The 25,679-nt window shown below is 42.1% G+C and overlaps 1 protein-coding gene across 2 annotated transcripts in view; it reads right to left on the minus strand.

The window, feature by feature from the left end:
* eml5 (EMAP like 5) overlaps nt 1-25,679 on the minus strand; it is a 39,092-nt gene that overhangs the window by 11,392 nt on the left and 2,021 nt on the right. For both annotated transcript variants that reach the window (XR_007966397.1, XM_052085262.1), the window contains exons 2-22: nt 18,858-19,017; nt 16,934-17,032; nt 16,481-16,549; nt 11,669-11,854; nt 10,873-11,008; nt 10,145-10,346; nt 8,557-8,694; nt 8,208-8,464; nt 7,879-8,091; nt 7,646-7,813; nt 6,876-6,982; nt 6,671-6,789; nt 6,391-6,577; nt 6,172-6,277; nt 3,441-3,534; nt 2,085-2,185; nt 1,787-1,980; nt 1,514-1,625; nt 1,260-1,387; nt 313-454; nt 67-219 (exon numbers count right to left, since the gene is read on the minus strand). Coding sequence is in view for 1 of the 2 variants with exons in the window: in XM_052085262.1 (XP_051941222.1) it covers nt 67-219; nt 313-454; nt 1,260-1,387; nt 1,514-1,625; nt 1,787-1,980; nt 2,085-2,185; nt 3,441-3,534; nt 6,172-6,277; nt 6,391-6,577; nt 6,671-6,789; nt 6,876-6,982; nt 7,646-7,813; nt 7,879-8,091; nt 8,208-8,464; nt 8,557-8,694; nt 10,145-10,346; nt 10,873-11,008; nt 11,669-11,854; nt 16,481-16,549; nt 16,934-17,032; nt 18,858-19,017 (3,071 nt within the window). In the remaining variant the exon portion in view is untranslated. The remainder of the gene's footprint in view (nt 1-66; nt 220-312; nt 455-1,259; nt 1,388-1,513; nt 1,626-1,786; nt 1,981-2,084; nt 2,186-3,440; nt 3,535-6,171; nt 6,278-6,390; nt 6,578-6,670; nt 6,790-6,875; nt 6,983-7,645; nt 7,814-7,878; nt 8,092-8,207; nt 8,465-8,556; nt 8,695-10,144; nt 10,347-10,872; nt 11,009-11,668; nt 11,855-16,480; nt 16,550-16,933; nt 17,033-18,857; nt 19,018-25,679) is intronic.

Consider the following 25,679-nt stretch of genomic DNA (forward strand, 5'->3'; position numbering starts at 1 on the left):
ACCACTAATTGGTTTATAGTCCTGTTTTCGAAAGCTGGACTTGTCAATAACGAGGGATCCACAAACCTGGGGAGAATTTGATATCTGTGATGATGTCCTTGCGGTGGTGGAAGGACACAAGGTCCTCCAAGGTGTCGGCATTCACAATGAGAAAGCTGCCATCGTTTAGACCGACTGCCAAGGCTTTGCCATCAGGGGAGAAGCAGCAGCAGCGGCCACCTGTGAAGGGTGTTTGTTAATGGCCCGGGATCGATGCACACAGTCTGGGACACAGAAGAGGAAATACTTTACTGTCAACAGTTGGTGACTCACCTTTCCTGAGCTTGCGCACTGCCAACATGCAGTGACTGGGGGAGAGGTCCCATATGCGTAAGGTTCTGTCATTACTGACAGTGGCACACAGAGGGAGGTGTGGATGGGTGGCAAGGCCCCAAACTTCACCTTCCATGTGACCCTGCATGACAAAACACTTGCACTTCAGGCTTCAAAGACCAAAAAGAATGCTCTGCTTAAACCGTTTCCAAGTCTTGACAATGATCTGATAGTTTGCAATTCAGCAGCAGGTTATGGAAAAACTTTACTTCACTCTTCCCTATTCGATTGGTCCCACCAGTCAGACTACAGTTGTAATTGTAAAGCATTCAAAACAGGCAGTCAATACGACTCTGACAGTTTAAAGACAAGGGGCCCACACTCGGAGTCAGAGCCAAGCCACTTAGCAAAATTAACAATCGAGTCTTCATGGCTACAATTTATTTTCATCAATGCAAAATACCGCAGGCAGTAAGTGTAAGTGGAGGGCTGTCTTTTAATCTCAAGACCGCTGGACCATTGTAAAACTTGCTGCATCTGTTCCAGAGCTCAAGTACCTGTCGACACCAGCGGTCAACAACATGTTGCCCGCAGGCATAGCCCACAAAGAACATGAGTAGTGTGTTCGAGAAATGGCAGGCCGGTGATGGGGCATTGTGCTTTTCAAGGAATGTTGTAGAAGTGATCATTTGAAAATGGAACCACTTGCAGATATTAATACAAAAAAGTGTTGCCAATTGATATTAACCGATTCTTATCTTTTTAGATCATTGTTCATAATTATTGCGCTGATTTTTATTTTAGAAGTATCTATCAAACTGGTAGGTCATCACATTAATCAGCACCCAATAAGTAGCTCTCAGTTTTAAAAAGGTTGAAGACCCATGGTATATACTATTTAACCGATGAGTGTTTTGAACATAATATTCTTTGTTTTGCCATCTAACCTGGACAAGTAGCATAATGGGGCCACTTTTGTCCACCTCCAAAATCTCTCCATTCTTCGTTCCCACAAGAATGTGGCCATGGCCTAGAGATATGGCACGTATGGATGGGTTGTCTTCCAAAAGCAAGCCTAAAGAATGGAGAAAAGAAGTCATGCCAGGACAAATGGGTAATTCCTTTTAACTACACTCACTGAATGTTGTCAGTGTATCTGGAGCGAATAACGAAGAGGACTGGTGCAAGATGACCATATTACCCTTGGAGCCTGGAGCTAGGACTGCCCTCTTGATGGCGTAGGTCTTGAGGCATCTTTCGAATGTGTCATCCCAGAGCGCGACTATACCATCCTTCCCTCCAGTCACAAACCCCTGCAGAGAAAGAGTAATGGCATATTCAAAGCGGAATGAACATGTCACTCGTGGATATGAAAACATTTGCACAATGCACCCCTCCAGGAAGATTATTAATGGGCCATTTATTATTTAAAATTGTTCTAATTTGCAATTACAAATAAAAGTCCTGTCATTACCTTTTCGAGAACATGCATGCTGAAAACGGGGCCGTCATGGGCTTTGACAGTCTTCATCAAGAACATGTCCCTCCAGATGCAAATGTCACCAGTGCACGTGCCTGAGAAGACCATCTCTTCCGACCAACCGTAGACGGCACACATCATTGTCTCAGTCTTGCCCATGCTCCCCTTGCGCCCAATTAGCCCACCACCTGAGAGAGTGAGAGTAGACACAGTAAGATGCATTGCTTTGAAGAAAGCCTTCAGCTCGTTATCGCGGCTGCGTGTCAGCATTAATAAGCTCAGCGGCTCTTACCAGCTTTATGCCAAAACTTCATATGTTTTACACCGGCGGTGATGAGCTTGTCAGGTAGGTAAGGATTTATTTTCACTACAAAGATCTTGTCTTTGCTTCCACTGAAAACACAACAGTATTCATTATTAATGAAGCCGACTGGATGTGTTCCAAATTCTACATTATACAAAATGTGTTCTTCCTCAGCCCAACCTCCAGCCCTCCTTCAGTTTTTATGGAAATCACTCCCTTAATTTTGTGTAATCCTCTTGACAGGACAGGCAAGCACAGTACTAAAATTAGAGAGGGCACTCGGCAAAGCCACACACAGAGTTTATTCTTCATTTAAAAACCTTTCAATTTATCTTTGAAGATGGCAAATAGGTCAATGTAAAGAAATCGTCAAAAGGTTTTATTAAAGAAACCTGTTTAAATCGGCCATAGTTGTAGGGACTAGCGCTATATAAAATGGATGGCTAGACAAATGGAAACCATTTTTGTCCTATACTGAAGTAAAACAGAACACCTTATTTTCCCATCTTCCTCCCTGAAAACCATGAGGCTTCATCCTTGCACGCCCACTCTTTGCCTCCCAGCTGAAGACAACTCTCAGGCCCTTTTCATCACAATTGCATTGCACAGCACCCAACAAGGTCTGCAAATCAGATTCAAGCTGTCTCTGCACTTTCAGTTGGAGACAACAGAAGAACAAAAAACACACAGTGCTCTCAACGGGTCAGGGTCAGTTTAAATTGAGGTGAGACTAAATATGAACATCAAGTGGGCTGAGCAACAAAGAGGGGAAAAAAGTTATTTTGATATGCGGCCGTTTTACGGTTACATATTTCTCACAGTGTGGTTCTGTAATTGTATTCTATTAAAGCAGCAATTAGGACAAGTTACAATCAGTGATTCAGTGTTACAGCTTTTAAATCTAGATTTTCATTATGCCTTTCTTTTGGTAGCCCATTTGCTATTATATCACATAGTTGTACCTTGGAAATATGGTCTTCTTGTCAAAATAAAATCTGACGCGCTCTCAAGAAGACGAGCACTGAAAGTAATTCTCATTCATTATGGATACAGTTGGAGCCTTGGGACATACTCTAACTATTCAAACCTTGGCAGGCTTAAGTGTCGCAGTGGAGCAGCCTCTTAATCTAAAAGGCAATTCCCTTTCTTCCCACTGCGAACCATGAATCACACTGTCATCCATGCACTACAAAGTGGCTCCAATTTAATCCACATTTATTAATGTCCATTTTTAAAGAGGGAAGCTCCAATAATCTTAAAAATTAACACAAAGGACTGTCAAAGCTTTTTAAGTTTCCATATAGCATCATCATGTATTGTAAACAAAGTCGGGATCACACTCACCACATGGCTGAAAGCTTTTCTCCCTTTCTCCAGTCCCAAAGCACAATTGTGTGATTGTCATCCAAGCCCACTGAAGCCAGGCGCTTGCCATCCGCTGTGGAGTGTAAATCAAACCTGTGTTATTGGCAGAGATAGATCAAGCCACTGTGTTTGTCTCTGCCCGTTGTTAGCAGTGTACGTGAAACATAGTGCAACTGATTGATACCTAAAATGTGCTTTGCCTGCGTGGGGGCCAGTTAAAGGAATTCGTAGTTTGAGGACGGCTACTGTATAACAGGGAAATACCGAACTCTGAAACTAATACTTCAAGGGATCTGTCTGGAGATTAAATTATTAGGGTAAATGTCACTGTGCGTGGTCAAAACTATACTAAATGAAATTTGTACATGGCTTTATGATAATAATAATACATCACATTTACAAGCGCCTTTCATAACACTCAAGGACACTGTACAACCAAAAGCAATAATAAAACACAGATAAAATAATAAACAAAGAAAGAAAGATTTAAGGTGGATAGGCAAGTTTGAATAGGTGGGTTTTGAATATGGAAAGAGTCAATATTACGAATGTAGGGAGGAAGTGAGTTCCAGAGTTTGGGGGCAGAGCGACTGAAGGCTCTGCACCCCATTGTACTGAGATGGGCAGAGGGTAGAAAAAGGTGGAGGGAGGATGAGGACCTGAGTGAGCGAGAGGGAATGGAGATTTGAAGAAGATCTGACAGATAAGGGGGTGCAAGGTTATGGATGGCTTTGAATGTATAGAGAAGTAATTCTAAGTTGATCCTAATTTGACAGGAAGCCAGTGGAGCCGTCGGAGGATGGGGGTGATATTATGGAAGGAGGGGGTTTTCGTGATGATCCGGGCTGCTGAATTCTGAACAAGTTGAAGTTTATGGAGGAATTTTTGATGGACACCGAAGAGGAGTGAGTTACAGTAGTCAATACGGGAAGTGACGAGAGAACAAGGATAGCAGTGGTGTGAGGAATGAGTGAGGGATGGAGGCGGTTTATATTGCGAAGGTGGAAATGAGCGGACCGGGTAATGTTACTGATGTGGGAGTGAAAGGATAGTGAACTGTCAAGGATGACACCCAGACTCTTCACCTGGGTGGAAGGAGATATAGTGGCATTATCAATTATGAGGGAGACACTGTCGGCTTTGCTTAGAGTAGATTTGGTACAGACGAGTAAGAGTTCCGTTTTATTGCTGTTTAGCTTGAGAAAGTTATGGGTGAACCAAGATTTGATATCTGGGAGACTGTGAGAGAGGGATGAGGGTGGGAGAGAAGCGTCGGGTTTGCTGGAGAGGTAGAGCTGGGTGTCATCATGTAAGCCAAATTTGCAGAAAATGTTTCCGAGCGGAAGGAGGTAGATAATGAAAAGGAGCAGACCTAGGACAGAACCCTGGGGAACACCAGAAGAGACGGGGAGGGATTGTGAAGTGAAAGAATTAAGTTGAATGAACTGAGAGCAGCCAGTGAGATATGAGTGGAACCAACGTAGAGGGGTGTTGGTGATGCCTATGGAAGAAAGTCTGTTGAGGAGGATGGGGTGAGAGATTGTATTGAAGGCTGCACTCAGGTCAAGGAGGATGAGGATGGAGATTAGGCCAGAGTCTGCTGCCATGAGAAGATCATTTGTGATTTTTATGAGGGCTGTTTCAGTACTGTGACGGGGACGGAAGCCGGACTGGAATTGTTCATAAAGACTATTGTCGGTGAGGTGGGAATGGAGCTGAGAGGCGACAGTTTTCTCAAGAATTTTAGAAATGAAGGGAAGATGGGAAATGGGGCGTAGGTTATTGAAGTCATTGGGATCTGAACCAGGCTTTTTCAGGATTGGGGTGACAGCTACAGTTTTGAAGAGCATAGGAACAATTCCAGTCGACAAAGAGGAATGGATAATGGCTGAGATGAAGGGAAGCAGAGAGGGTCGGCAGGATTTGACCAGAACTGTGGGGAGGGGATCGAGCTGACAGGAGGAAGTCTTGGATTTAATGATGAGGTCTGAAATTAATGAGAGATGTGGGAGTTCAAAGAACAGAACAGTTTACAAGGGGTGAGAAGGTCAGAGGAGGGGAAAGGTACAGAGGAGCCCAGATGCTGGTGGATTTTGTTGATTTTTTCATTGAAAAAGAGGAGAAGTGTGTTGCAGGTGTCACAAGAATACAAGTGAGGTGGTAGGGAGTCAGGGGGTTGAGTGATTCTGTTCCTAAGGGAAAAGAGAGTCTTTGTATTTCCAGCATTGGAGCAGATGAGTCCAGAGTAGTAATGTGATTTTGCTTGAGAGATGGAATCCTTGTAGAGGGATAGTTGAGCTGCATAGATGTCCTTGTCAATTGTCATTCGGTCTCGTCTATTTTCATAATCAAAGGCTTCAGACTATAGGTCAAGACGCCCATTTCGGGGTTTTTTTTTTTCAATCCAATGTGGTGCATATATGCAAAGTGCATATTGCGTTCCTGATGACGCAAAGGTCGGATGTGTATGTATGAGCGTTCATACTGCAGATGCAGTATGCAGATCGGATATGTATGCGATATACATATCCGATGTATGAATAGAGGCAGAGGTCAGATTTTGACTTGTATTACAATTCAATTGTATTTATAAAAAAAGGTGTGGAAGCTAGATCAACAGGCATACATTCCTAACAGCACATTACATAATATAGTGAACATGAAGTTCAATGGAAAGCCTCAGATTTTGGGGGGGTTGATACTGACTCACCTGAAAAGTCCAAAGTGCACACTCCAAGGTGGTGGAAACCCTTCAACACAGACATTGGTTTTAATGTTTCTGTGTCCCATATGTGGACGGAGGAATCTCGGCCAACCTGGATAGCCATAAATCATTATTTGAACACAAGTTTCTTTGTTACATTTAAGTGTACAAACGAGACAACCGGCAGTGTAATACTCATGTCTCTACGCATAACTCGAGAGCTACCTGGCCTGTTGCTACAAAGTCCTTGAGGGGGTGAATGGCCAGACAGAGTATGTCATCATCGTGGCCCATGTAGAAACGTTGGGTGTTCTGCTGTCTGTTGTACACGATTCCAACAGCAGCCACATGGTAGACAATTTCACCGGTCTGAGTATAGAAAAGATTACTTCTGCAATCATAGCCCCGGTAGCTGCGAAAATAAAAAGAAATACAAATGTTTTGGAGAAAGACTATTTGTCACTCAATTCCATTTCTAATTGACCATATTAAAGTGCAAGTTCACCCATGAATAAAGTGCAGCTTCAACCCACTCCCAGGGGCTCGCTCTCTCTTCTTCATTGCGATTCCTCGATCTTTCTCTTTGAACTGCTCTTTGAGCTGAGGTAGATCTTCTTTATAAACCTGAATTCACGCAGAAACTTGAGCACATGTGCTTAGTAAAATTCTATGGACATTCAAAATGGCAGGCCCCTGAGTTAAACACAAACCTGTCTTCTATATGTCAGCTGTGTCTCCTGCTCGATTTCCGAGTCCATCTCAGGCACATCTGACTGATCAGAGTCTGACTCTTCGCTGTTGGAGTCTGCCAAGGTCTCTACAAATAGAGAGATAGTTTCATTATACCGAGCTGGTAAAAAATAAACATGAATGAATTAAACAGCTCTGTCTGAGTAAATGCTATCATTTTATATCCAGTAATACTGTTTTCTCTCCTGTTTGGTAGCAAAGCAAAATGTTTCAGGATGCTGATGCTGCACAATGACGCTGAGCCAAGAAAAGACAATAAGATGGATTTGGAGCTAAAGGAGGGCTCCTCACGAGGTCCATTAGGAAAATGAAAAGGAAAGACAGCCGGAGTAGGTTTTAATTATCGAGAGCGCAGCTACACCCAGTCTGTGCAAAAATAGTAAGTTGGCAATGACAATGCAATTGGGCTTTCCAACTTTCATTCACATTGAAGGGATGCCTTTAAATGTTATGGAATAGGGAACAGTTTAGTACGACGGTTGAAAACATCAAGCCAATAAGATTGTTGGGAGCAGAACAGTTGAAAAGAGCCAAGCACAGGAGTGCTGGTTCAGATAAACACAATTACTGCTTAAACAAACAATGTGGATAGTGTAGCACTGTATCGAGTGTAACTATTCTAACAGTTTAGAGACATCTGTACAATTGTAATCATTCCTAGTGCAATACCAAAAGAATGCAATGCAGTTCCTTGGTTTCAACTAATCATGGCAGTTTTCCTTCTTCTCACCTTGCGGTGCAATATGCAGAGCTTCTTTTGATTTTCTCTCTGGAACAAACTTCCATTGGAACACAGAATGATCCGCGCCACCAATGGTTATAACCCACTGGTAGTCATGTGACCATCTTACATTGGTAATATGGGCTGAGTGACCTAAATATTTTTTAAATTTCGCACCTAAAATCAAGAGAAATATAACATGAATTCAACAGGGCATTTATAATGACAGTTGTTTTGTTTACCTTTTTTTATACATGGATATCGTAGAAGTTTGACTAATCCGTAGTCATCTGCTGTTACCAAGACTTGATTGTTGAAGTTCGCATCCACAGAGTTAATATCATTGATAGCAGAATATTTGGGCCATATTCCATTAACCTCAGGGCCTAGCACACATGTCCATGAAGCCCACTGCACCAGCTTCAGCTCCTCTCTGTTGGTCACCTCCTTACCACCTGAACAAAAGACACAAAATCTTATATCACAATTGAACATGTTTTTTTTCTTTTTTTTTTTCAACAGACTACATTTCACCTCAAGTAGCTTTATGAATGGAGCAAATAAAACATACTTGGCATCCGATAGAAGAGTCTCCTGCCGCTGCCATCGTTCGATTGCAGGAACTTGCTGTCTGTCGACCAGTCCATGTGTGTGATGAAGCTGTTGGAGCCAATGCACTCTCCAACTTTCTTGTACCTCTGCACAACACCATAAATGTCCACTGAGTTGTCATTGGAGCCGACAGCCAAATGGGCCCCATCGGGGGAATACTTCAGCTCATGGATAGCCTCCTTCCTGTCCTTGATGTGGACCACTTCGGTCATATCTCTGGAGACGAACAAAAAAAAACGACTCTTCAAAAAAGCCCCAATGGCTAGACATAAAATCTTACACAGTCTTTCATTGAATTGTGTACTTGCCTGACTCTGAGAATGGTAAATGACCCATCCTTCATTCCCAGGGCCAAATGAATACCATCAGTGCTGACAGCTGCACAGCGGATCGGTTCCTCCATGTTACAGCGAGCTATCAGTGCATGATCAATAAGGCTCCATATCCTTGTGGAGGAGGAAAAGTTGTGACAAAATTGTTAATTAATTATGCACTGCCTTTATGTAACGGGCCTAATTTACACAGATCTGTGTGTACACTCACTCAAAATAATTGAGCCAAATGTAGGGAACTGGTGCAAAAGTGCTGAGGATTGTCACATTTAAAAGTGGATTTTGGGCTCTAGGTAGCTTTGATGGAAAATTTGATGGAGCATTGCAAATGCAAAATAAAGTTTGAAGTGAGTGTTAGTGGAAGACAAAGAAACATATTACTGAATTTCAGAAAAGATATGTATAGCAGATTTTTGGGGGGGCAACCAGCAACAACGTTTTGTTTCACTGATCCAGAATGCACGGCCAGTGGATGTATTCACCCATCCTGCATAACACTGCATTTAAAACTTAGGACAACACAACGGAAAAACTATGCCGGGAGAGGCACCAATGGACACCCAGAAGCAAGGAAATCCAGATCTGAAACAAGTTTTATCAATCTTTTGCAACAAACAAAATTATGTGTTTTGTGCGTGTGTGTGCCGATGAGGGTTTGTGGCAAATGTGTCATGCTCTGTTACATTGAGTGCTGGTGTTTCCCAGTTCATGAATGCATCACTCTGTTGACAAGTAGAGCACATGAGCTCTTCTTGCTTGCTATGAAAGGGAGGTTTGCATCGTATGCGGTATTCTTTGATAAAATGTGCCGGAATCTGATCCTCACACCAGGAAGCCATGATGCTGTATTAGCCACAATGCTTCTCTTTACATCTCATATGACCCGGATTACCACTGCTGTACGTGTGTCTCAGACAGGCATGTAATTAGCAGGAAAGTGAGTGATGAGGCAGCATCAACATTCCAAACAAAACGAATATATAATTAAACAACTCCTTGACTATTAAATGAATTGGTGGAGATTTTGATCGTCAACGTAGTCTTGACTGGTCGCTTATTCTCGGCAGCCCCAGTTGATATGCTATGACGTGACTTTTTATTGTGAGTGACTCCAAGTCCCACCTTGGATCATTCAGAAGCTCCAACATTGCATTTGCTCAATAGATGACATCATGATCATTTTGTTTCTGGCATTTACACAAGCAGAAAAGATCTGTTTCCCTGCCGCAGCTCATTTTGCCTGTATTCTTACTCATCCTTTGCACAGTTACAAAGACCTTTCAGACCCAGTATTTATAGATTCAAAATCAGCCATCGCATTTCACCTCTGGTTTAACAAATCTCATTCCTAAAACAATGTTTGCATACACTGTACTCCTCCCAGAATTCGCAAAACGTTTATTTGGATGGCCGAACGACCTTTGAATGTGCTTGCGTGAGCAATCAAATTTGAGCTAGTTTTGCAAGCATAATTTTTTTAAATAAATCATTAGCAGACATTCTCAGACACAGGAGGTACTGCAACACTGAATTGCTGATACAATGCAATTTTCTCAACTCTCACCTGACTGAGCGGTCATCACTGCCTGTCACAGCGAGAGGCTTGGTGGGGTGCACGGCCAGCGCCCACAGCTCGCCCTCACAGTGACCCTGCATGATAAGGAAAGGCTTGTTGCGGTCATGGACCACCACCTCGAAGATCTCACTATCTTGGGTGCCCACCAGGATGTGGTCTCCACGCCAGCAAACACTACGCACAGACAGCCCTATCCACACACACACAAACGGAAAAATATCAATACAATGTCGTCCAAACAGGTTTAAATTTGCATTACTGGACAGAACATGGAAGGTCAAGACAGGATGCGTAAATAACCATCAACTGACTAAGGCCGAAGTTGAACAGAAATACATCTCAGCATCTTGTAAAGCTAATATGCAACTGATGTGGATGAAGGGAGCATTTGCTGTACTTTACATATATGACTATGATATCTAAAATATGTTGTAAAACTAATTCACTAAACACAATATGGGGACGGCTATAAACGGACTGACACGACTGTTAAATCCACCCTTATAGCGCATTACCCACCTCTGCTATTTTCGCTTCTAGCTACTGTTAGGTCCAAAAGACAACAAATAAAAGGAAACGGAAGAAAGAAGAAAGGGTGCATTAGTAGGGAGAAGAGAAAAGAATGACTTGAGCAGCATGGTGTAGATATGCCACTTAGTGAGGTGAGCCTAATTTGCCCTGCAACCTTTACTGAGTGGAGGCATTTTTTACATCACCTTTATATCCTTGGTCTGTTTCCCTGAGATCAATGACAGTAATTGGTTTGAAGTTGAGATCCCACAGGCGGACACAACCATCTCTTCCCCCGGTGGCAAAACCCTCTTCGCAAGCGTTCATGCTGAAAATCCCTGACTGGGGGAAATGACAGGCTGTTAGTGTGCAATAAACAAGCTATGACAGTACCAAAGGCAACTGTTTAACAAGGCCTTCAAAAGCTGCACACCTGCTCTGACGGCCTCAATGTCACACAGAGCTCAAAGGAGGAGCAAGAGTCGCTATTAATTGTTTGCTACCGTCACTGCAAAGGAATGTTGTTGAGTCCCTAGTAAAATATTTGGGTGGTATTAAAAAAATAAATAAATCACGATTCGGAACATACTGTAGCTATTAGCCCCTCCCCCATATCTCCATTCCCTAACAAAGCTGTTGATCCCATAGATATAATTTAATCCAGCGGAGCAAAAGACTGATCCTTCTCTATTGAGCAGAATCAAGCAAGCATGTGCATCTCTACCGATGCTGGTTACCAGTTGTGAGCCATCCAAGCCTAAAGTCCTTCTCTGCTGGTCACAGGCAACCAACCTAAATTTTAATATTTGTTCCATGAAATTGCATTCATATATTCCCAACAGTCTCTTCTTTTCATAGCGTTTCGCTTGGTTGCACTGCTTAGGGTAAGACTGTGTATTTTATTTCTTTCTTTCAACATATTTCAGCCTCCATGTGTCTGCATGTCTTTTGTTCTGTCTCGTCTAGCCATTTGTGTATAAACCTTATCTTGTTTAAACTTACCCCATGAGCCCCTTGCACAGTTCTCATCAGATTGATCCCTTTCCACACATAGATGTCACCGTTCAAGGCACCGGAATACGTGACCTCATCCTTGGTACAAGCCAGGCAGAGGATGGTTTGGAGCTCCCCCGTCTTGCCAAAAACTCCACGTTTGGGAGTGAGAGCATTACCACATAAACTCCAGAACTGCACATACAGACGAAAGAGTGAAAAGGTGGTGGTGCTGGCTAATAATCCCTCGCGTAATCCTGTTGTGACACAGCGAGTGGACAATAACCAAGTGTTTGGATACAAAAGTAATCAGAAAAATCAGCGCTTTATGTTTGGACTGACACATACACCCCCACACCTGCACAGATATATGGACCACCTTCAAAGACAACGCACACACGCATGTGAATTGGTGCTGTAACCGTCTGATCAACATGCACAGACACAGGCGCACACTCACAGACACCAGCATGCTCATTATTTATAAGCAAGGTCATTGGGATGCATAGGCACAGCCTCATCTGAGGGCTAAATCCATCAAAGAGAAGGAGGTGAAAGCAAAAGGGAGGCGCCCTGTCTGCATTGAGATAAGATCGCATTGAGCTTTTCAAATGCTGAGGCACAACGGTCAGCGCGTGAAAATGGAGACACACTCATCACTGGCAGGCAGAGGGAAAAATTACAATAATGATCAACGTGTCATGTTATTAAAAGTCTAGCGACGCTTAGCTGGGTGACATATCACTTGACAAAAACATCCTGACATACCAGATATTACAACTTGCCTCCAGACTGATAAACACCTTCGCGAGGGGCATTATTAGACAGAGATCATGAGCATGGATACCTTCTGGCATCTAAAATGAGGACTAAAGTACAAAGGCATCTGATCCTTCAACCTATAGCAAATGAAAATGGACGAAACTGTCATTTGCAGCTATAACAGCTTCCACTTTTCTGTGAAGACTACAACATGCAAGAGTGCATCAATCGGAATTTGTGCTTGATCATAAAACCATTGAAGGCCTTTAGTTCAGTCCAAACGGGGATGTGGGTACTGTAGCTCGCTATGCAGGGCTCTACATTACTATCCTTCAATTTAATTTGAATTTCCTTGTGTGGGGTTTTTGATAAGCCTGTAATGGGTTTCAAACGCAGCGGCACGTGATTGTTTTTTTTTTTTTTGCCTTTTTGTTCAAGAATGTGCAAATAAAGCACAACGTAAAACTTTATCAGGCCACCTAGGGTCACTGACACTGGCCTGATAGGGCCAGTATAAATTTCATAAATAAATATGATGAAATCAACATGCTTTTCGAATATTAATATTCAGTTTATTGATTTTTGCCCACTTACATTGATCAACTATCATTCATCTTTTTGCTGCGCTGTATACATTTTTTTGCACATTATGTTAAATCCTAAGCAATGGCTTGACCAAGCTATAAAGGCCAGAAAATGTCAAACACTAAATCTTCATATTAACTCACTGACTGACAGTAGTTTCCCAATGAAGTGCATATGTTGACATGTAAAACTTCAACAAGTCATGACCCTTCCTAAATAACTTGTAATTTGCAATTTGCATTGAATTTATGCATGGAATTGAGAATTAAGATTAAATCATACACACGACGCCTGGGACGGTACTGAATGTGGACCGATGCTGAAGTGTGAAGGGAGTGGTTCTGAAGTAGGTGAGATGGGCCTCTATGGTACCCCAGCGTGTGACAGAAGCTGCAGGGATGGATGCGGTGTGACGGCACAGCCCTCCCTGCCCACAACTGATAAGGCAGCAAGACTCGGGCAGCAGCTAATCCCTTTGCTGTTTGAATTTTGCTGAGAGGGGACGAGAAGCCAGAGGGGGCTACGAGGAGGCCAGCGGCAGAAGCAGAAAACTCAGTGGGGCAATGTAGAAAAACAGAAATGGGTGGGAAAAAATCTTTTGGTATACCGAAACATTCGAAATTCCTTTCGATGACGACGTGTGTCGACTTTTCATGTAACTCCTAGCAGGTAGTATAGGTGCAGTCAGTAAAGTGACTATTTTGTAGTTTTATTTTCCGCAGCCAGTTTAGGCATCATACTAGTTCAGCTAACATTTTGCCGCCAAGCTATTCAAAAGTCAAGACATGCATAAAGACTGGTTCACATGGTGACTTTCATGCAGCAGTTGGGGGAGTGATTCCCATTGAATGTCCCATTCACAATCATCCTTGGCTAAGTGGTGATCAGTACAGGGTATATGTACATTGCTTTGTGATTATGGCCTCTGCTTTAGGCTGTCACATTTGCCTCAAAATCCTGAACAGGACAAGCTTGAATTGCACTTTTAAAACTCAAATTTGAAAATGCGTCCTGACTGCTTTTTTTAATGGTAGGCAATGACAATATTACACAATGAAGAATAAATGCTTGGCAACATTAGACCGGAATGTTTGCTTCACAATCTAAGACGGCCTTCTTACTGTAATTACTGTGGAGGGGAATGTACTTCAGAAGCAGCCCCGCTCCTTTCTCTGTCACACTACAGTAACCCTGAGCAATGTCAGAGTGTTAAGTGCCATGCTAGCAAGGGTCAGCAAAGAGCACTCAGAAAAAGTAGAGGAGCGATGCTGCAAGGTCATTTTCTCACAGTTCTTGTCCATCCTCATTGAGTCAAGCTCAGTCCTGTGGCAATTCACATCACTGCTCTGAAAATACTTAATTTCCCAAACTATATTTTGACCGTTTTATAAAATGAGCTGCTGAGGCTCTCTCTTGTTTAAGGTTAACATGTGTCACAATCCAAGCAGTTTTCTATCAGTTCCTATTTTCAATGTAACGATGTAATTGGTTGCGTCCCTGCATTCTCATTGCATTATTGAGCTATATGACGCATCAGTCGAGGTTTTCTTATCATCCATCATGACTTGATTAGGTAAACCCACACAATCAAATGGGATTCAACTCCATCTGCGAGTGTATTGGTTCATCGATATGTTCAATTATTGCGGTTGCTGTTTACTGTGGTGTGGCTAATTACGGGAAGCTAAACATTCATTCATGATCCTCCAGAGTATTTTTGTTTTTCTTTCGTTGGCCATAATAAGAAAAAGACAGACATCCATCAGAGGAGTTTTGTCAGTAAGATGTGAACTCCAAAGCTCGAGCTGTTTTGACTGAATCAATGCACAAAAAGGCTAAACAAGTGACTGTGTGCGCTCGTGTGTGTGTGTATAAAAGCAAGGGGTTTGTCGACAGCCCTGGTAGTTGTCACAGAAGTTGTGTCTCCCTCAGCCTACGAGTGAGTGGATTACTGCCAGTAAATCTCCTGGATGCTCTGAGTGCTATAATCACTGAGCAAAGGCAGGGCCAGGGAGCAGATGTCACATGGTCTGCAGGGGAAAGGCTGGGGAATTATGTGGGACAATTGCTGGATTGCCCTGCCATTGGGAAACCGCCGTAGAGGGAGGAGGAGGGAGGCGGAGGGAGCAGACTAAGCACACATTGTGGAGGGATGGGGGATTCGCGCGAGTGGAGGTTTCTGTGCCACGGCAGTAGTAGCAAGAGTTCAGAGTAGATACAACAAATGAGATTGAGATGAGGGAAGTGAGACTTAACACACGCAGTAGACCAAATGCAACACGTTTAGTTGATACAGTGGAATGCAGTGGAAACGTACGAGTAGAAAACGTAGGCATTTCAATGCTTATAATCAATCCTTATTCATATTTGCTCTTTGTTGCCTCATTTCCAACTTTTTAAATTTGAAAATGTCTCCAACAGCCGATAAAGTAATCCAACTACTGCACACCCAGTGATTGAATTCAGGAAAATGCCAACGTCAAGAACATCCAAAAGTTATGTTTTGTTATTACTAAATGTAACTCCAACAATATTATGCGTTTTATTTTCACACTGATCCGGAAATCTTAAGAAAACATTCCTTACATCTATGTTAAAGGTTTCGATAGAACAAGTAATCGTAAAATGCCGGAAAATGGAAAAATTAACTAAATACAATGAACTTTGTCTATGTCCATATAGAAAGGTGTCTGGTTCTTTTTTAGAATATCTATCTGATTGTCTGATTTTCATAGTGTTATAGCATCAATTGAAACACAATAGCACTGCACTGAAAGAAAGGGAAATGCAGAATTTCCCGAAGCGATGGGGTGCGAAACAGTGTTGCCTAGTTGCGATCAATTCTATGCCCCGAGAATGAAATGATGCGAATGGATGAGAATATCCACAAACTTAGTATGGATGCCGCTGCCTGACATGTCCAATTGTCAGACTTCCAACATAAACATGATTTACCATTTTCCTCATGTTATGGGATGTCCTCCAGTACTTCGAGCTCCTTTCTTGTTATTTCCGAATGGCTTTGCACCAAAGGCAATACTGCAGCATATCCCAAAGGAAAGTTTGGCAGAGACACCGTAGATGAATTTGTGATTTTTTTTTCTTTGTAGAACGCGAAGGAGACGGAATAGAGGCGAGGCAAAAAAATAAAAATAAATAAAAAAATAAGGATGATAAAGCAGCTGCAGCTTGTACTGTGGAGAGCTGTGAAAAGCTCAATGAACAGAGTAATGGTTCATCATACAAAGATAACATTCATTCCTCTCTGCAGTCGAGAATTGCCGCAAAATTGAGTGAACGTATAACATAATGCTAGTCACTGGCTGCATTACTTGTATGTGAAGTCCTCATAACAGAGATATTTAGATTAAATCCAACGTACACTCCTGCTTGTTTTCAGACATTACACAAATCAAACCTTTCCCGTGATGTGTCAAATGAAAAACAATGTGAAAGGCCTGGGAGCATTTGTACCTTGATGTGTTTGACTCCACAGCTTACAAGCTTGCTGGGCTGGTACAAATCCCACGATATGTCAAATATCTGCAGGGAGAAGGCAATAGATGCATCAGATATGGGCTCTCAATAGGACACTTGTATTGACCGCTGATTCTTGAAGCTCTTATGTTGCCGCTATTCACTTGCTTGTCAGATTTGTGGCGGATAAATGAAAGGAGAGTGCTTGAGTGGCCGATGTTAAAGTGTGGGTTGTGTTCGAAAACAACAGTTGCCTGTGTCCTCACCATCATAGTTGCTTGAAAAATCTCTTGATTAGATGCGTGGTGTCTAAAATAGGCTCTGCAAAACTCACAATCAAGCGGCGGGGCCTCGTTTGTTTGCTTTCATTGGACAGATCCTCAATTTTGCAAATGAGGTTGACCCATGCTCAACTTGTGATGGAAGTAGGGGTAAAAAGAATCTATTTACCCTGTCTGTATGGCCCGGTGCGGCTGCCAGAACCTTCCCTCTTCTCCAGTCCCACACGCAGATTGTGTTTTTAGAGTCCAAGCCGACAGAAACCAAACACTGCGGACAGAAGTACACATCTCATAAAATAACACCTCTCCACTACCTCCACCATGGCATGACAGGCCACAATAAAAAGGCTAATAATGGCTACAGAGCAGAGCAGAACAGTTGTCCAGCCCCTGGCACTTGCAGTGAGCTCATTGGAGTGTTTTTGCTGGAGGAGCCTCCTATAGCTGACTGAGTGAGTAGAAAGGAGCAGCCGAGCAGAAGTGAACATAGCCGCTCTTATGGAAATGTAGCTCCACTCTGCTGCCTGCTGTGCAAGGCAGGGGATGCCCTCTTTGATCCACTGACTTTAAAATTAGTCTTTGGATGACTCCAAAATGTGCGCTGTTTAATGCCAACCAGCAGGAGGACATTTAAGCAAATATGTGCAGAGACAATTGGGATGAAAAATGCATCATTTTAAAAACTCAAGTCCTATTTACGAGAAACGCCCGAGGGTAAAGACTGGGCTGGTGGGTCCAGAAATATCACAACAACCGTTCCATGTTTCCTCCAGTTGACGTCGCACTGAGAGACGTCTGTGCACAGTTTTTAATTGATTTTATATTTGGACTGGCTAATCACACCAGGGGTCCCTCTGGATTGTCTTGACTTCTTTTGAATACGAGTGATGAATAAAGGCACCTCACTGGGAAATGACGCAGCTTCCTACTGCTTTGAATACTGTCACTTTCCATCTAAATCCAAAGCTAGTTAGCCATGCAGGAAAAGAACATGGGTTTTTTGTCACGGCAAAATGCAGGAGGTATGAGTTTACTACAAGCGCTTGCATAAGAGACATGCAAAGATAAAAATCCCGAAATAGTTAGTGGATAGTACTACCATACAGTGGACTGTGCACATTAGCGGTTCGGCAATTCACCGATTCAATGATGTGGTTAAAAAAAAAAAAAAAATCTGCCCGTTTTTGTATTTGTTTGTTACGTGACTCGTTCAAAAACTGTTTACAGTGTGTATGCATGGACTTTCGGAGAACAGTCGAGAAGTTACATTTTCATTTGCTTCACGGAGATTTGTCTCGGCTCCTTCTGTGGTACCTTTGTGTGTCTCCTAATTGATACCCGTACAGCTTTGCTTTGTGATACAATGCTGCAAAAGAAGTACCTCAAATGACTGAGGCATGAAATGTATCCATGTTTAAGTTTGAGAAATGATCTGAAGAATATCGCAGGCTTTGACAGATCGATCCCATGTCACTCCACCAGGTGTAATGGTTGTCTCGCCATGATGTCTTTCTGTGTATTTTGGCTTGGAAACACCACTCCATGTTGGGCAAAGACTACATGCAGTAGTTTGGATCTTCTGAGTTTTTGATCACAGCTACATAAGATAACGGAGAATGAGCGCACAATTGAGCCCTGATTTTTGTAACACGGTACTGGAAGTACGAAAGTGGGGAGTTGGAGGCTGCAACTTGACTTCACGGAGCAAGCAAAGCAGATGCCGCCAAGAGATGTGCAATTTTGCCCTAGGCAGTTTCCTGCACTGTACAGTACTGCATTTTTCAGAGTACGGCAATGTTAAAAGATGTTTATAAGTGCTTAAGGATTACAGCTTGGGGTGGTCTAAATTATTAATGCAGGCAATTACAATTTTACATAACTTTTCCCAGAGGGGGGCGTCAGTTATTCACCAATCAAGTTTTGATCTTCCCTTGGCCTAAGTCACCTGGAATAGTTTCCATTTACAACCATGCTCCTAAACGGGCATGATTGAAAATGGATTCGCAAATCCACGTCAAATTTCGCACACCTGGTTGGGAACGTCACATTTCTACACCATAGATGTCTGTATCATTCGAGATTCCCAACTGTACCTGGCCTTCAAGGTCAAACGCCAGGCAGGCAACGCCATGACTGTGCACATCTTTGAGGATGGACACTGTCTGCACAGTGTAGGAGTCCCACACACAGATGTACGGCTCCTTGCCCACCTGCCCCGTGGCCACCAAGACACGCTCAGGATGTAGAGCTAAACTGTAAGGAGAGCAGGAGAAGAGAAAACAAAACGTTCTATTAGCAAGGCCATTTTGCGTGCTTGTCGTTTGTCAGCGTGTGTGCTGCGAGCAAGCATGAACCGGATTTCACCTTCCAGCACAAACTACTGCGATGAGATGAACACATTAAACTCATGTTGGGGCTGAACGACGAAGGAGAGGGGCAGCTTGACGAGGTGACATGGATGACTTAACACAGATGCACGTGCATGCACGCACACACACACACAGCCTAGTTTAATGTGTGCCTGCAGGATGTTCAAAGGGACGAGGAAGCAGTCAGTTTGAGTCCCATGAATCATATAAGATAAGATAAGATAAGATATCCTTTATTTGTCCCACAATGGGGAAATTTACAGCCTATATTGTCCATTTGTTAAAACACCACAAAGCGAAATTCTTAGGTCACCATAATAAATAGGGTACCTGTATCGGTGCCAGTACAAAATGAATTTTCTGTATTACATATCTAAACGTATTCCATATTTAACCAAACATTTACTTGGTCGTATAAACACATAGCTTCCTCTCCTTTAGCTTGATGCCAACACAATCTAAAACACCACAGAGGGACTAATGAATAGCATCAATATTGCAGTATAATTAAATAGTGAGTATTCAGCCACAAACGGTGCAGTAACATATCCCAAAAAATGATAAAAACTCTCACAGGCAAAAATAAAAAAAATAAAAAGAATTACATGACTGAAGCTTGGCCGCAACTTTCTTCTGTGTGACTTTTCATCACATCTATGCGTGTTATCTGCATGTGTGCACCACACTGAGCCCCTGGAGGCCGAGGCGCGTACATCAGAAGCAGCACATATACCTCCCAGGCTAGTGGAATAGGATTATTCACTGCGTCAAGAACCAGAACACAACTCAACTCTATTTAAGCATCACCTTAAAAGCAACCGCAAAATGCAGCACACGATAAGATCGAACTCAAAACGCAACAAATAAGACCAACAACACAATAAATCGATTACTTTGCCAATTAGATTTTGTAGGAGAGTGAAATTCATTACCTGCGCATTAAAAAATCTTTTTGAACAATACCCGATTGTGTTGAAAAGCTTTGTTGCATTTGAGTTTAAATTTATGCCGTGTTTAGTTGTGTACAGTAATGAAAAATATTTAGTTGTGTGCATCAAAATTGTTATATTTAATAACAATAATGAAACTTAGGTGAAAAGCATGTTATTTTCAATTAGTTTTTGAGCAATATCTAATTAAAATAAAATAACTTTTCATTAAAATTGTAAGACATAACACTATTAAGTATCTGCTGTCAATATCCGTGATTACTTCAATCGAAGTACTCGTCCTAAGTCTGAAAAAAGTGGTATTTCGGTGCCTCTAATTCTAATTATTGTTATTAGTAAATGCAAATAAAAATGACATGTAGAGTAAAAGCAAAGTACTACCAGGTTAAACCAGGTAGACAAACTGGCAAATGGGCAGTGCTCTTATGTTTCTGGGAGGAGGATGGTTTCTTTACTTGCTCAAATTTAGTGGGATTTGGTTTTGTATTTGTGCATCGTGTCATTGCGGTGTCGTGGTTCTTGCGCCTGGCTTTGGTGCAGACGGTGCGGTTTCAATACCCACTGAGTGAGGGAGTGAACATGTGTGAATTGTTGGTGGTCTCTGTGTGTGCCCTGTGATTGAGTGGCGAGCGGTCCAGGGTGTAGTCTGCACTCTGCTTGTCGTCAGCTGGGACTGGCTCCAGTTGTCTGCTACCATGGACAGGACAAGCGATATAGAAAATGAATACATGGGTTGTTTGCATAATATTAACAACTAACAGTTATACTTTGTCAACATGACTCCAGGTACTAAAAGACAAAAAACTCGTCGTGGCTTAAGACTTTGGCATAGTGCTTTGCAGTCCAACATCATGGACAATCGCTGGCCCATTCACCTACCCAATTTTATCCGGGGGGTTTCCTCGTGTAACCAGGCGTATGCTTGTAACATTCTTACATAATCCTCCCCCTCTCTGCCAACTTGAAGCACTCCTGGTCGACAGCTGAGCAACAGCATGCTGCACAAAGCTGTATCACCACCCTCTTTACGCCGCACCCACCCTTTTAGCAGCCGCTGGTCACGTTCCAGATTCGCTGGGAAATTCATCCTCTTGCTTTCTTCCTCATGGCCTATATTATTCCACGCTGGTTGAGACCTCCCTCCATTGTAGTCAGTATGACTGTTTAGCCAAGTGCCCTCCAGAATGTTGTTAAAATAATTCCATGGAATACAGGAACAGACCTTGACAAGATGTCCAGGGAGTGTAGCATCCACCTAATCAATTCAAAGAAATGTATTTGAATCATCTACCCTCACATTTCATCTTTCATATCATGAGCTTCTACTTTTAAATCCATGTCCTTCCGCGATATTGTAGTATAAGATGTGAAACATACCAAAAATGCAGGCTGGGTGAGAAGATGGAATGAGATATATCACCCAGCTCTTCTTGTTTCTCTGTAGATCCTCTCACCCACCTGGCATAGTTTCTCAGCTCAATTCTTTACAAATTACATCATCAGAGAGCAACACTGCTAAAAATAATATTCCGAGACGCAGACAAATAAATTGGAACAGTTTGAAATGCAGCAAAATCAGATAAAAGGTGAGCTCCGACCCCGAACAAAAAATTTGGTTTTCCTATATTCACTTGCATAGAGAGTTGGAAAAAACCAAATGCGATAAAAATACAGCAGTTTTGAGATTAAACAGCATTTTCACTTCAGGAGCACCACTAGCATAAGCAGCTCATCATGTCAGCACTGCTATCAAAAGGTAGAGTGCTGTGGTTTATCTTTTCACCTTAATTGCCTCTTTTTGAAATGACTGTCAATGTAAAAAAGTAAGATTCGGCAACTCAGATACTTTTTTAAACACCCTCAATTGATTCATCACGGAAGTTATCCATCCATCCATTTTCCACCGCTTATCGGGTCGCGGAGGTAGCAGCTTTAGGAGGGAAGCCCAGACTTCCCTCTCCCCAGCCACTTCTTCGAGCTCTTCCTGCCAGATCCGGAGGCGTTCCCAGGCCAGCTGGGTGACATAGTCTCTCCAGCGTGCCCTTGGTTGTCCCCGGGGTCTCCTGCCAGTGGGACATGCCCGGAACACCTCACCAGGGAGGCGTCCAGGAGGCATCCTAATTACATGCCCGAGCCACCTCATCTGGCTCCACTCGAAGTTAAAGTATTTTAATAGACTGCATAATAAATAATGACTGTATAGAATTTTTAATAAACTATTTGATTGGTCAAGGTCATTTATATTTTTACAGGGAAAATGTTTTTCCAAACACAATTCTGAAAAAAATAAGAGGCTGACCAAAATCCTTCTGTTCCATCTTAAAAGTTACAAAGTATTTTAAAGTCAAATTCATACGAACAGCAGTTTTAATTGCAAATGAGAATGCATGCCCCAACAGGGGACTACTTCTATCCCCACCCCCTGTTTATACATGTCACATCTTGAAGCAGAAAACCCTCTTGAGCCGTGATACAACAAAAGCTTCTCTCTGCTAAAGCCCTGATCAAATACCTCAAGAAAAACTTAACGCCACTGTCCTCGTGTTGAAAATAACTGTTTGATGCAGCCGATTTACATATGGGACACTTGCCAAATACTGCATCAATAAAACCTCCAATACAGTATTATAGCTACAGTTACATTATGTGCACAGAAAGGTGACTCTTAGCACAACACACACATGGCAAAATCAACCAGAAATCTATTGATCCGCTCTGGCACAACATCACTTTGTGACTCTCAAGCACAATGGAAAGCAAAACACTGAGCCACATTCTCCGGCAGTGGTTGGCTTTGTCTCCGTTTGCCTTCATGTGATTTAAAAGGAGGTCAGGATTAAACTATTTCTGGGGATATGTATGGGATTTTTCCAGAGGTTTGTCATTTTTAATCCAGCTGTCCACCAAACCTTATCTGAGAAACCTGCCCATACACTAGGTACTTAAAACTAAAAATAGAAAAGGGAGATTGGGAAAAAATATTTTTTAGTTTCAAAGAATGACGCACATTTGCGAGTATTTGTACTGTTCTTTGTTAAAGAAAGACATGATTTCATCTGGACCAAAGATCACGTGTCCAGTTAGGCCAGGGAATATGGGTGATGCGCTTCTTGCCGGGAAGTGTGCCAAACAAGCATAACATATGGAAGATGGAATTTGAAGGAACCTCCAGGCCTACAACTCTGACAGGGTTTCGTTCTAAGGTTAACAACACATAGTTCTGTAATATTAATTTTGCTGAACTATTTGGATGTGTTTATGCAATTTCCTGCCATATGGTCTGTTGCAAATAAAATAAAGATGCAGTTGAATCAACAACCTTGAGATGTGACAAGGTGAAAATCATTAGTATCATTCAAGAACAAGAAAGCTAAATTAATTATACAGCAGAACACACAACATCAAATAACCTCATTCTTTGCACAGATGAACCCAAGATGAGCTTTGGAATGAAGGGGAAGAGCAAAAGTATGGAGAAGGAAAGCAACACTTACAACGAATACATCATATCACATGGAGGAAGCTTGTGCAATAGCTGTGAATGAAAGGGCTCTATGGCCTTTTTTGATGTCATTGATCTGATGTACCCGATGAGAGGAGTAATCCGACGAATTGCATGGGGTATGTAAAGATCTATACTCTCCACACAATCAATCAACCCAGTGAACTAATGTCACGAATGTGATGTACTTTATTTTCACTTTCTAAAGAAATAAATTGAAGACAGCAAGACCCACAAGCATGCAGTTAGCGGTGAAGTTCCGCCAACATCCATGGATGAAACTCTGAATTGGATGATGTCCGTGGGCTCCACCTATTTGGCGGTCACCGACTACAAATGATTTTCATTCATGTATTTAAAATGTGAAATAATTGTGTGATAGAATTAAATGGACCATCCAAATTGTTTTTAGCCCTTCAAAATGGGGACATAAAATGTATAAAATTGGATATAACTTTTAAATGGCACATGCCATTGGCACGTGTATCAAAATACTTGTGGACCTCAATGTAACATACTTTCTAAAAACTGCAAGTAAGCAAGGCGGGCTGTACCGACCTGCAGCAAATGCACAAACTCCGCAGGCTCATGGTAACAAAGCAATTTTTCATAACTGGTCTTATCATTTATTTATTTGTTGCTTCTTATGTGGCAACTGTGCTGCATTAAGCATCACTTCACCAATAACATCTGGCTACATTTGTGTTGATTGTTTTGTACATAGTGTTATGTATTAGTTTATTTTTGATTTTGGTGGTGATGTTTTTGTCCTTTGTAGTAGTATGATGATGTTTGTAATAAAAACAAAGTAGTCCTATTAATGATAATACTTCATATGTCTTGTAAAATACGATACGCCACAGAGGGTTGTTAACAACACTGACAAGGCTGAATGCCAAAAAAAAGTAAAATTAATTAGGCTTCAACATTGTGAAAATGCTGCTATTAAACTATGTGTGTGTCCTCTGAATGCACTGAAACCATGTCCATGCTCAACTGTCAATTAAATACCACCACATCTGTCTTCTTTATTTTTCTTATGCTTGAGCAAAAATATACCCTCTTAAGTCTCAGGTGGTGAGAATATGTCTAACCAATTCGTCACGGGGATTGCCATACATGACGCATGCCACTGGCTACCTCGCTAGCTTATCAAGGCTCCTCTCGGCTGACAAATGGGCAGTGAGATAATCCGTGGCGTCATTTCCTCGCTTGGTGTTGTGATTGTGTCGTCCACATTACACATTTAGAAACAAACCAAGGACAATCAAACAAAACAAAGCTGTTTCTTGATGTGTACTTTTCATGAAATGTACGGTAACCTATCAAAGGGGCTTTCCGGGGAAAGAAAAGAATACGTTTGTTGAATGATTGAAACGGAATTGCACCAGATATCTCATAGCAGCTGTTATTTATTTATGTTATGTTAAACTCTGGTACAACTTTTATTTTCCCAGGGCAACATGTTTGCCTCTTGCCTCCTCACTACCACAAATTCACACGTTTCAGTCGCTCAATACCCATGTGAGTTGCTTCGCCCACAAGGCAGCAAGCGTTTGGTATCACTGTCGTCCAATGAATAATGAAGCAGAAGCCCAGTTGGGAAACGACAGAGTACAGTATATATTGGCGAGTTATCTCCAGGCCCACACACGCACACGTCAATGCGAGCGCTGGAGTGTTGGACACATGTTATTGTTGTGTGGCATGCTGGGAGAGCTGTGACCATCAACGGTGGGATGACAGAGGATTGTCTTCATTTGATCAAAAAACAGCTGCCTCAATGTTTGATGAGCTTTGAAAATGCACACAAAGCTCTCGTGAAGGACAAAGACGGGCCTTTTTTCTCAAAGGGTCATTTCTGTTTTTTAAACAAAACAGTACCATAAATGTATGAAACAATGTGGATGCAATATTGTTATTAATTATACATGAGCCTTTTGGAGCTGAAATGCTTTTATTCCCCCTCGAATGGTTTTGTGAGAGTCACTGTTTAATTTTATTTTCAGACAAATTTTGAGAATCTCAACATGACATGCATTGTTTAAGGCAAGGGTGTCCAACTACGGTCCTCGAGGGGCCCTATACAGAGAA

This window comes from Hippocampus zosterae, chromosome 14 (genome assembly GCF_025434085.1).
Source record: "Hippocampus zosterae strain Florida chromosome 14, ASM2543408v3, whole genome shotgun sequence".
Taxonomy (NCBI): Eukaryota; Metazoa; Chordata; class Actinopteri; order Syngnathiformes; family Syngnathidae; genus Hippocampus; species Hippocampus zosterae.